The 12,181-nt window shown below is 54.3% G+C and overlaps 1 protein-coding gene across 3 annotated transcripts in view; it reads left to right on the top strand.

The window, feature by feature from the left end:
• The window catches only part of SCNN1A (sodium channel epithelial 1 subunit alpha), a 39,962-nt gene extending 28,002 nt beyond the window's left edge, over positions 1-11,960 (top strand). For 2 of the 3 annotated variants that reach the window (XM_025851736.2, XM_073888736.1), the window contains 11 exons: positions 287-554; positions 1,402-1,592; positions 5,172-5,275; positions 5,668-5,831; positions 6,266-6,364; positions 6,562-6,679; positions 9,476-9,554; positions 9,687-9,744; positions 9,921-9,976; positions 10,125-10,200; positions 10,559-11,960. In XM_025851736.2, coding sequence (XP_025707521.1) covers positions 287-554; positions 1,402-1,592; positions 5,172-5,275; positions 5,668-5,831; positions 6,266-6,364; positions 6,562-6,679; positions 9,476-9,554; positions 9,687-9,744; positions 9,921-9,976; positions 10,125-10,200; positions 10,559-11,113 — 1,768 coding nt within the window. In that variant the 3' untranslated portion in view covers positions 11,114-11,960. The remainder of the gene's footprint in view (positions 1-286; positions 555-1,401; positions 1,593-5,171; positions 5,276-5,667; positions 5,832-6,265; positions 6,365-6,561; positions 6,680-9,475; positions 9,555-9,686; positions 9,745-9,920; positions 9,977-10,124; positions 10,201-10,558) is intronic. The other variant, XM_073888735.1, reaches the window with a different exon arrangement.
• The last annotated feature ends 221 nt before the right edge of the window (positions 11,961-12,181 follow it).

Here is a 12,181-nt window from a genome sequence, read left to right as displayed (position 1 = left end):
ACAGACAGGCGCCTCCCGCCTCTCCCTTCTGATAAACAGGCCGTAATAAATGCCGTCACCGCAGGGGCTCACGGTCGCCTCCACTGCCCCCGCGGAGCACCTTGTCTACATCCCCACGTCCCCCGTCCTCCGAGAGAGCCCTGGAGCCATCAGAGCTATTCCCCGCCGGCTTCTCCTTGATGAACCGACCTCACCGGTTTCGGGAGAGGAAACTGAGGCCCGCAGGGGCCAGGCACTCACGCGAGGCCGTCCCCCAGTCCGACCCTCCTCCCATTGCCCCTTCCAGGTACACGCAAATTAAAGAGGAGCTGGAGGAGCTGGACCGCATCACAGAGCAGACGCTCTACGACCTGTACAAATACAACTCCTCCAACACCCTGGGGGCCCAACCCCGCGGTCGCCGCGACCTCCGGGAGACCTGGCCGCACCCCCTGGAGCGCCTGGCGGTCCCGGCCCCGCCCTCCCGGGCCCGCCCAGCCCGCAGCGCCGCCTCCATTGTGCGGGACAACAACCCCCAAGTGAACTGGAAGGACTGGAAGATCGGCTTCCAGCTGGTAAGGCCCCGCCCCCGGAGGCCCCGCCCCCGGAGGCCCCGCCCCGCCCCGGCGCCCCGGCCCCTGGGTTCCGCCGGCGCCCTGGACTGGGCTGCCTTTCCGGACCCCGCCTCTGTTGCCTAGCGACGGGGGGCGAGACTTCGCCGGCCCGCTGGCAAAATGCATTAATTAAATAACTATCATCTCTCTGTCGGCTTGTGGGGTCTCCTCGCCCCGGCCTCTGTTGGGAGCGTTCCAGCGGCCGGAAGTCAAATCCGTTGTGGGAAAAGCACCTTTCCGAATCGTCAGGCCCCACTGGTGGGATTCAGTTGGGACCCATCAGTAGGGAACTGGGGCTCTGCCGGCCTAAGAGCGAATAAGGAGACAGGAAAAAGACTTAAAAAAAGTGTTTTATTAAAAAATAAAATGGAGAATAAGCGGAAGTGGGAGAGTAACAGAGGAGAGAAGAGAGACCCCGTTTGGGGAGAGTGGACCATACAGCCAGGAAACCTGGGTTCTCGTCCTGGTGCAGTTGCGAGGGCAAACCTCTTGATTCCTCGGTCTTCCCATCAGTAAAATGGGGAGACGAATGTTTGCTCCACCCTCTCGCGGAGACTATAAATGACCCACAAGGTGTGTGTACAGCTCCCGGTCTCCTTGGCCAACCACTCCCTTAAGCCCATGCTTTCCTGGTCCGCTGTCCTCCGGGCTTCAGCTTCTGTCTGCCTTCTGTTCTTCCCCACTCCTGGCTCCCCAGCCCTGTCTATCAGTCCTCGGGACCCCAGACCACTCATCCTTTGAACTCAGCCTGCCCTGCAGCCTGTCCCCTGCGGCTGGCCCTCTGACACTCTGTGGTCTCTGTGTCTAGTGCAACCAGAACAAATCGGACTGCTTTTACCAGACTTACTCGTCAGGGGTGGATGCAGTGAGGGAGTGGTACCGCTTCCACTACATCAACATTCTCTCGCGCCTGGGGGACACTTCTCCGTCCCCGGGGGAGGACATGCTGGACAACTTCATCTTCGCCTGCCGCTTCAACCAGGCCTCCTGCAATCAGGCGTGAGTCCCTCCTGCCTTGCTCCCTGCTCCCCACAGGGTCTCCTTCCCCGAGGCCCATCTGAGACTCATATGGGCAGCGCCTAGGAAATGCTCGGTGCAGGGAGGAGAGGAAAGCGCCTCAGGTCCACACCTCTGTCCCGTGGATTATCCTGCAGGGCTTCTGCCGCTCTTGCTGCCTGCAGGGCTGGGTCTGAGTCAGACAGCTGAATATGGATGCCCTGGGAAGGCTGGAGTTGAGCCCTGGCTTTGAGACTCCAATGGCTGGAAGCATGCTTCTCCATCTTTCTAAGGCCTCTTTGTCACTAGCCCCAAACTCAAGAGTGCCTGGAAGGTCATCTTCTTGGAGAAGGTGGACAGTAATGGTTTGGTGGAAATAGCATGGATTGAATGAGGGAGCGAACCTGGGTCCCTGCTCTGGCTCTGTAACTTCCCGGCCAGGTGACTCTAGGCATTTCACGTCACTCTGCAGAGCCCGTTTGTTTGTTTGTTTGTTGGTAAAATGGGGGTGGGGGTGGGGGTGGGTGGGAAATGAGATCCATTCAATGTTCATCCAACCAATACTGTTTACTATCTGGGCTGTGTGCCAGTCACTGTTTTAGGAATTTGGGATACACCAAATGGGAAAAATATATATAATCTTTGGCCTTTTGGCACTTTTTTTCAAGCGATGAGGATGTTGATTATACCCATCTCCAAGTTCATGAGATAAGTGTGAGGGCATTTTGTAAACTGCAGGGAGAAATGGGTCTCATTGCTCTTGAACTCCAACAGGTGAATGTGGCTTGCCCTAGGCCGCCAGGCCAGCCCTAGCCAAGGGCTTCCCACTCCCCTGCACTGCCCGCCAGGCATTCCCTCTGCCAGAACTTGTCATTCTGTCCTTGGAAAGAGGTCATGGCAGGTGGCAGCCTCTGGCCTCTCCTACCTCCGCCTTCCCTTCTCCTCCTGCTCCTTAATCTTCACGTTCTCAGGTGCCATCTCGCTGCCTCTGCCAGGCTGAGGAAGGGTGCTGAGGGGCCCTTCCTTCTCATGTCGCTGCAGCATGGCAGCAGGGACAGGTGTCACCTGCTTCTGCCCCCACCCTCACCTGGCACACGCACACTGGCCAGCGCACGATTCTGTTCCTGTTTCTCGTCCTCATGTTTGTTTGAAGACAGGCGCTACCTGCTGGGAAGCTTACACCTGCCGCCTAAATATCACCTTCCCAACGGTCCTCTCACTGTGCCAGCCCCGTGCTCCTACCTCCCCATCAGCGGCAAGTCCAGAGTTCATCTCGGTCTTGACGGTTAGGTCACTTCCTTAGCTCAGAGCCTCGTCATATCTCATCCGGCTTATTATAATCCCCTCACCTCCCATTCGTCTTTCTGACTCCAAATCCTCTCTTTATTCTGTAGCTCTTCCAGTTAGTCCTGCTTAAAATCCTCCACTGTCTCTCATGGCCTCCGGAATCGAATTGAAGCCCCTTATCATGGCTTTTTCCTTCTCTCCGTAATCTTTTCTTTAATGCCAGCTTGGTCGAGATACAACGCACCATAAAATTTATCCTTTAGATGTATACCATTCAGTGATTTTTAGCATAGTCACAGAATTGTGCAAGCACTATCTAGTTTAAGAACATTTTCCTCACCCTGAAAAGAAACCCTGCACCTACTAGCAGTCACTCTCCCCATTCCCTCCCCTCCTCCAGGTCCTGGAAAGCGGGAATCTACTTTCTGTCTCTATGGATTGCCTATCATGGGCATTTCGTATACATAGAATCATATTCTATGTGGCCTTCTGTCTCTGGCTTCTTTCACTCAGCACAATGTTTTCAAGGCCCGTCCATGTTGTAGCAACACTTCATTCTTTTTAATTTTATTTATTTTTTAAAGATTTTACTCATTTACTTGAGAGAGAGAGAGCATGAATGAGGGTTCTGGGGTTGGGGGGAAGCAGAGGGAGAGGGAGATGCAGGCTCCCCACTGAGCAGGGAGCCTGTCACACGTCTCGATCCCAGGACCTTGAGATCATGACCTGAGCCGAAGGCAGACGCTTAACCGAATGAGCCCCTCAGGCGCCCCCCTACCTTTTTAAAAAAGATTTATTTATTGGGTTGGGTGGCTCAGTCGGTTAAGCGTCTGCCTTCGGCTCAGGTCATGTTCTCAGGGTCCTGGGATCGAGCCCTGCATCGGGCTCCCTGCTCCGCGGGGAGCCTGCTTCTCCCTCTCCCACTCCCCCTGCTTGTGTTCCGTCTCTCGCTGTGTCTCTCTCTGTCAAGTAAATAAATAAATAAAATCTTTAACAACAACAATAACAACAAAAAAGATTTAGGGCGCCTGGGTGACTCAGTTGGTTAAGCGACTGCCTTCGGCTCAGGTCATGATCCTGGAGTCCCGGGATCGAGTCCCACGTCGGGCTCCCTGCTCAGCAGGGAGTCTGCTTCTCTCTCTGACCCTCTTCCCTCTCGTGCTCTCTATCTCTCATTCTCTCTCTCAAATAAATAAATAAAATCTTTAAAAAAAAAAGATTTATTTATCTGTTTGGGGGCGGAGGGGCAGAGGGAGAGGAGGAGAGAATCTGCAAGCAGACTCCCCACTGAGCAGAGAGCCTGACACAGGGCTTGATCCCATGACCCATGAGATCACCACCTGGGCCAAAATCAAGAGTTGGATGCTCGACTGACTGAGCCGCACTCAGGCGCCCCAGCACTGTCTGTCGGACCTGTCTGTGCCCTCTCTCCCCTGAGCAGGGCTCCCAGGCCCTTCAGGACGGGCCTCTGTTCACTTCTGGAGCCTCTTCTTCCATCCCTAGCACTTCCTAGGACGGGCACCCGTGTTCCACATCTCTGGGCTTTTGTTCTTTAAGGCCAAAGGAATAGTCCAGATCATCTCGTTCCAGTCTCCTCACTTGATAGATGAGGAGGATAAGCTTAGAGAAAATGACTCGCTCAGGGCCACCCCAGCAGAACCCTGCTCATTCCCGCCCTGGGGTCTGACCTCCAGCTCCACGCCCCACCACTGGTCTCACTCTGTCCTCTAACTCTGTTCCCTCCCAGTTCTCCACTTCATTCGTTCAGCCGCTATTTATTATCCATCTCCTCTATTGTCTCTATGCTGGGAACTATGCAGTTAACCCAGAGATGATACAGAGATGAGTGAGGTGTGACCCCTGTCCTCCAGGAGATCACAGTCCAAAGGGGTAACTAAGATTTAGACATGTGAGAAGCTAAGGAAACCGCTAAAGTCTTCATGATGCAACACAGTGACACAAGAGAGGTCACAAGGCCAGTGAGGTCAGGTGGCCTGGAGGGAAGAGACTGGGCTAGAAGGTAGAGGACCTGTGTTTGAGTTCCAAGTTTGTCATCACTGTTTGTGTGACCTTGGGCAGCTCCTTGACCTCTCTGAGCCCTGGCTTCCTCTTCTGTGATGTGGGGGTGATGCCCTCCCAGGCTATTGGTTGGAGTGGCTTAGGGAGCGTGGGTAAAGCTCCCGGGGTGTGTTGGCACATAGTAGGTGGTCAGGAAACAAGGGTCACTGGAGGGCCTGCTCTCTCTGACCCCCTACACTTTCCTTTCTGATCCTACTCTCTCCCTCTCCTGGATAGGAATTACTCTCACTTTCACCACCCGATGTATGGGAACTGCTACACTTTCAATGGCAAGAACAACTCTAACCTCTGGATGTCTTCCATGCCCGGGATCAAAAATGGTGAGCCCTTCCTCCTTCCCACCATCCCTGGCCTCTGCCTCAGGGCTTCCCCTGGCCCTGCTCACCCGCCTTTATCCACCTCGTGCTCACACCTTCAGAGTCGCCGTGTGCCGCGTGGCCTCCCCACAACGTGCCTATCTCTATCCTGGGAGGAGTCTTCTCAGTTCTTTGCCCCCATGGGCACCAGAGCCGATTCCAGGTGTGATAGGAATCCTGTCCCAGTTCTGCCTGCCCGCCCCCGAATCCAGCTCAGGGCTCGCCAAATCCCTACGTGGGTCTTCCTGGCTTTGCCCTCCCCTGGAGCATTAGAGCCTGGGCAGGTGGGAGAGGGGGTTTCCGTCCCCTCCCACTTCTCCAAGACCTCCCCCACTCTGCTCCCTCTGCACCCCCAGGCCTGTCCCTGACGCTGCGCACAGAGCAGAATGACTTCATCCCGCTGCTGTCCACGGTGACTGGGGCCAGGGTGATGGTGCACGGGCAGGATGAGCCTGCCTTCATGGACGACGGCGGCTTTAACTTGCGGCCTGGCGTGGAGACATCCATCAGCATGAGGAAGGCAAGGGTGCTGCCTGGGAGGCCTGGGAGGAGAGCCGCAGGTTGGAGAGGGCAGGAGAGGTGACCCGACAGCCAGAAGACCGGACAGGGAGTTCGTGTGGAGTGGGTCTGAGGCGGGTGGAGGTCTTCAGGAGCAGAATCGGGAGCGAGGGCCTGGAGAAGTAGGGACCTGAGGAGGGACCGTGGATGGGAGTGCCGAGAACGGTTCAGGACGTGCCTAGAGTTCCCAGGGCGCTCTGTCCTTGCAAGTAGCACCGGGATGGGCACTGGGGGCCCCTGGGGGCATGTTCTGAAATGGCGAGGCAGACCAGAGAGGCTGGCAGGGTAGGAGATATAAACCCTCTGGACTGAGGGAAGACAGAGAATTCAGGAAGGGGCCCGGGCCACTTGCTCTGACCTCTGACCTCTGACTTCATTGTGTGTGTGGGTGCGCAGGAAGCCCTGGACAGACTTGGGGGCAACTATGGTGACTGTACCAAGAATGGCAGTGATGTCCCTGTGGAGAACCTTTATCTTTCCAAGTACACACAGCAGGTGAGACCAGCCTGTTTCTATGGCAACCATCCCCCAGGCCTGCCCTGTTGGCCCATCGAAAGTTGGAGGGGTGTATGTGTGTATGTGTGTTGCAGGTGGAAAGTGGGGTGCGGAGAATGGTTTGTCCTACCCTTCTGGGGCTGTGTGGGGGGAGGGCAGGCCTGAACCCCCTTTCCCACCACCCCTGTCTCCTCCAGGTGTGTATCCGCTCCTGCTTCCAGGAGAACATGATCAAGGAGTGTGGCTGTGCCTACATCTTCTATCCGCTGCCCAAGAATGTGGAGTTCTGTGACTACAGGAAGCATAATTCCTGGGGTGAGACCACAGGGAGCCCCTGGTCTGCCGCTGGGCCCCAGGGCTTTCTTGGAGCGGAAGTGTGTGCTTCCTTCTGGGTCCCTGTGTGACGCTAACTCTCTCTCTCTCTCTCTCCTGCGTTCCAGCCCTTAGACTCACCTCTCAATTTCTTCTCACTCTCTCTCTCTCTCTCCTCTCTCCCTGTTCCTCCCTCTCAGCTTCTCTCCCTGCATTTTGGCTTCTCTGTGTTTATAGAGAATCGCCCCATTTAAAAATGACTCACAGCATAAGGCAGGCAAAGCACATGAGGAAAGTCTCCCTCGCTCACTCCACACTCTGCCTGCTGAGGTTCTAGTGCACACTCTGCCAGGAGCTTCCCCGTCTCACTTGCCAGGTGCTGGGCAAGGCACAAGACCGCTCACTGGGTGCTGGAAGAAAATACTAGAAGTTACATGTATCTATCCAATTCCCTAACATCTTCCCTTCTATATATGTTTTATAATGTACCTAATGGATCAGTTCTATAGTAGCAAGTATGGAATTTAGAAATCAATACATATAGAGTTACTCATTTAAGATTTTTTTTAAAAGATTTATTTATTTGGGGGGGAGAGAGAGAGCACATGGGGGGGTGGGGAGGTGCAGAAGGAGCGGCAGAGAGGAACCCAAGCAGACTTTGCGCTGAGTGCAGAACCTGACACGGGGCTCGATCTCCCAACTCTGAGATCACCACCTGAGCTGAAACCAAGTGTCAGAGGGGTGCCAACCAGGCACCCCAATTTAAGAATTTTTTTACCTACTGGAGGGCACAATCAAAAAAGTTTGGAGAGCACTGAAATCTCCTTTGTATCCTGGTTTAGGAGTAGACAAATCCCTGTTCCTTTCTATAACTATAGCTGAGTTACGCTGCATGGAAGCTCTGTTCTAGGAACCTAAGAGGGAGGAAAATCCCAAACAAGAAACTAGAAAGTAGAGGACTGGCAATCCTGGCGCACATGCTCTTACTTGGTGCAACTGACCGGTCCTCCCCAGGTCCTCCTCCCCCGGGGCTCTAGCTAGCACTCAGGAGGCATCTCAGCTCTCCTCCTGCTGGTGGCCATTGCTGGAGGAGATGAGCCTCCACATGTGTAAGGGGACGGGGCAGACCCCTCTCTTGGTTCTGTCCCTGTGGATTTTTCTGCCTCCTCCCTTCCCTGGGTGTGCTCCCCACAGATCTCTCCCCTGCCCTGTACTTGGTAGTTCTGGCCTCCTGTTCTCATCTCTCCTGCCTTAGGTCAGAGCGCACCAGAGCTGGAGGGAAACTCAGGGGCCATCTGGCCTCACCGGCTCCTTTCTCAGATGAGCAGGCTGAGGCCCAGGGGGAAGATGTGATGTGATGTCCCCCCTCCCATGTGCAGAGCAGGGACTCCCCACCCACTGTGCCTCGCTGCCCCCAATGATTGCTAAGTGGCTGTGAGTTTGAGGATCTGTGAGAGAAAAATAACGATGCTGATTGTTGAGAAGCCAGGAGGATGGGGGAGAGGAACTGGGGGATACGGTCTGCTGTTTCCTAAGGACTCCTGACTCCCCAGAGGAAAGGGCCCAGCTGTCCCCCACGCTTTGCTGTTCCAGCCCCCCCCCCCCCAGTCCTTGCAGACGAAGCCATTTGGGGGTCAGAAATGGAGGACTTCCAGAACGGGCAACAAAGTAGCAAGAATGACACAATAACCTTGCTTGGAACTTGGCAAATAGGGGAGAAGGGGGATCCATAGACTCATCCCCCACCTTTTTAGGTAACAACTTTATTGAGATCATTTCTGTCCCAGGTAATTCACCCATTTAAAGTGCACAATTTGATTTTAGTATAGTTTTAGTTTTCAGTATAATCATGGAGCTGTGTGGCAGCCACAGTCAAGTTTAGAACATTTCCATCACTCCCAAAAGAAACTTTTTACCCATTAGCACTCTCTGAGCTTCCCGTGTCCTGCACCCGCAGCCCCCTGCCCCACCCCTGGGAACCACTAATCTACTTTCCGTCTCTACAGATTTGCCTATTCTGGACATTTCATGTGAATGGAATCCTGTACTATGTGGTCCTTTGTGACTGGCTTCTTGTATTTAGCATAGCATTTTCAAGGGTCATCCACCTTGTGTCATCTATTGGCACTTGGTTCCTTTTCAGGGCTGAATAATATTCTGTCGTATAGCTCCGCCTTGTGTTTTTACCCGTTCATCAGTTGACGGACACTTGGGTTGTTTCTATTTCCTGTTTCTATTTTGTGTGTGAACATATGTTTCAGTTCTCTTGGGTATATACCTAGGAGTGGCGTTTCTGGGTCATCTCGTAACTCCGTGTTCGACATTTTGAGGAACTGCCAGACTCTTTTCCAAAGTGGCCGCACCATTTCACGTTCCCAGCAGCAATGTAGGAAGGTTCTAGTTTCTTCACATCCTCCCCGATACTTATTTACTTATTTTTTCAATGGCCATCCTGGTGGGTGTGAAGTGGCATCTCATTGTGGTTTAAGCTCATATTTCTTACACAGTTGTTCCTGGTTTTCTTTTTGATTTTAGATTTTCGTCCCTATCTTACTCATCTTTACATAGGTGTGTCCTGGGTTGTTGGTTTTTTGTTTGTTTGTTTGTTTGTTTTGTTTTTTTTTTTAATTTTCCTGACTTAGCCTAGTTTCTTAAACACCTTTTCGTGCTAGCACTCAGGAGGCATCCCTGTAATACTACTTGTGATGTGGGTACCCTTGTATCTTGGGACACCTCTTGGGTCTGGGGTGGAGAAGGTGGAGGTGCCCCAGGAAAATGGGCACCTGTCTGCACCCATAGGTTACTGTTACTATAAGCTTCAGGATGCCTTTTCCTCGGACCGTCTGGGCTGTTTCACCAAGTGCCGGAAGCCATGCAGGTGAGTGTCTCCGTCCCCTGGGGCACAGGTTGGCTAGCTGGCCACTTGGCTGGGGAGAGTCCAGGGTACTTGGCTAAGCCTTTGAGCGGGAGAACCTCACCTCAATCACTGAGTTCCTTTCTCCATCCCCAGTGTGACTGGCTACAAGCTCTCTGCCGGTTATTCACGATGGCCCTCAGTGACATCCCAGGTAAAGTGGGGAAGGGGAGGGATAGGGGATGTGTGTGTGTGTGTGTGTGTGTGTGTGTGTGTGTAACACACTGTGGTCTTCTCTGGGTATGTATATGCATGGGTTTGATGCCACATCCAGCCCTATAAGCCTAAAGAGTATGGGGTGACCCCATTGACACCCCCATTCTTTTCCAGGACTGGATCTTCCGGATGCTATCCCGACAGAACAATTATACCATCAGCAACAAAAGGTCAGTCCTACCCTGGTCTGGCTGTGGAGAGGAGTCCCTGGGAGGGAAAACCAGTCTAGGAGGAGGACGTGATCGGGGGAGGCTGTTTGTGAGGGTCTGAGAAGTTAATCCATTGCCATTTCTTCCTACCCTCTCCTCAACTCCGAAGAAATGGGGTTGCCAAACTCAACATCTTCTTCAAGGAGCTGAAATACAAAACCAATTCTGAGTCTCCCTCTGTCACGGTATGTCCTTATTGAGCCAGCGATTCTCTTGGAGGTCTTAATGGGTGGCTGTCAGGGAAAACAAGGGGGGGTGCCTCTGTGGGGCCACAGGGGTCTGGGCCTTGAAGGTAGAGGAACAGGAAAGGATGGGAGGGTAAGGGTGAGGTTGAGAAGGTTGGAAGAAGGGGAGCTTGGCTGGGGGATGAGGTCTCTGGGCATGGTGAGAGGGAAGGGTGTGCCAGATGGGAATGACTTGGACAGAAGGGGTCCAGGGGACCACCAAGAAGCCAAAAGGGGTGGGTGAGGGCCTCGTGGAACGAGGGATGGGGCTCTTCTTCCACCTCTGCCCTAGTGATCAGCGTGCCCTTTTCCTTCACAGATGGTCACCCTCCTGTCCAACCTGGGCAGCCAGTGGAGCCTGTGGTTCGGCTCCTCGGTGCTCTCTGTGGTGGAGATGGCTGAGTTCGTCTTTGACCTCCTGGTCATCACGTTCCTCATGCTGCTCCGGAGGTTCCGAAGCCGATACTGGTCTCCGGGCCGAGGGGGCAGGGGTGCCCAGGAGGTGGCCTCCACTCCAGCTTCCTCCCTCCCCTCCCATTTCTGCCCCTACTCCACATCCCTCTCCTCACCCCCACCAGGCCCTGCCACCTTCTCAGCCTTGACAGCCCCCCCGCCTGCCTATGCCACTCTGGGCCCCTGCCCTTCTCCATCCAGCTTGGTGCGGACTGACTACTCTGCCTATACTCTGGAGGAGCCCTGCGTGGGAAGGAGTGTGTCCCCCATCCACCCAAGGCAGGCGCTTCCCCTGGTGGGAGGGGACCAGGCTTGGCAGGATGAGAGAAAGTTTGGGGACTTCCTCTCAGAACTGCCCCACTGCCTTTGGTGTGGGGGAGGGAAGCAGGGTGGACAAGGGGCTACAGAAATTGCCCAGTGAACAGGGGTCAAGGAACCTGCCCGGAATTGCCCTGTCTTCCGCCCTGTCCCCTCTGGTCCTGCTTCTAGAAGATGCTGATTTCCCTGCCCGAGCGCAAAGGAGTCCACTTTTCCCTTGGATCAGCCAGGCCAAACTTGGAGCTTCGACAAGGAACCTTCCTAGGAAACCACTGGCGACCGGAAACAAAAACAAGGGCACACAAAGGCATGCACACGTCCTACCCAGAGATGACTGAAGCCAACCCTGGGCCTCGCCACGCTGCTTTCCAGTGACATGTTTGCTCCTCTTCTTGAACTTGAGTGGGGAACCCCACCCAAAAGCCCCCTTTGTTAGTTCTTGGGCAATTCTCCTTCCCAGGGCAGGGGCTGGAGCAGACCGACCTAGTAAAGGCTTGGCCATGCCTAGTTGGCCCCAGGACTCTTCCAGCCTCATCTACCCTGCGCCCCAACAGAGCCATACCCCAGTGCCTCTGCGTCCTTCATACCTCTGCATATTGGCCCGAGTTCTTTCCTCAGCCTGAAGCCTTCCACACCATCTGGAGAGTTCCTATGCATCCCTTACAACCCTATTCTGGCACCACTACTTCTGTGAAGAGTTCTGCTCCTTCTTGTCTTCCCCAGAGTTGATCTCTTCCCTCTCCCCTGGACTCCCATAGCACGGCATAACATCTGTTGGAGGGTTTATGTTGGCTTATGCTTTCTTGTTCCTTTGTGTCCACCTGCCCAGCTAGACTGTGAGCTCCTTGTGATCAGGGACAGAGTCTTGTTCATTTATGTATCCTCAGGGTCTAGCCCAGTGTCCCGCTTGGAGCAAGTAGGCAGGTGCTCAATAAACGTTTGCTGCATAAGGCATGTCTGGAGAGCTGTACGGGGGCACCATCGAGGGGGCAGGGAGTGGCTGCAAGTCCCTGGGTCACTGCCCAAGCTCCTTGGAGGTCCCAGGGTGGGGCGAGGGGCCAGACTTCCATAGCCCTTGGCTTCACTATGGAAGCAGCCATTCTTGAGGGGCATTGGCAGAGACAAACTGGACCTCCAGCTCTGCCATGGGCATCGCTGGGCATCTGCTACG

Source organism: Callorhinus ursinus, unplaced genomic scaffold (genome assembly GCF_003265705.2).
Source record: "Callorhinus ursinus isolate GAN/ISIS: 27379988/994484 unplaced genomic scaffold, GSC_fseal_2.0 scaffold94, whole genome shotgun sequence".
In the NCBI taxonomy this organism is placed as follows: domain Eukaryota; kingdom Metazoa; phylum Chordata; class Mammalia; order Carnivora; family Otariidae; genus Callorhinus; species Callorhinus ursinus.
Note: the sequence above shows the minus strand (reverse complement) of the source record. Positions and strands in the feature narration are given on the sequence as shown.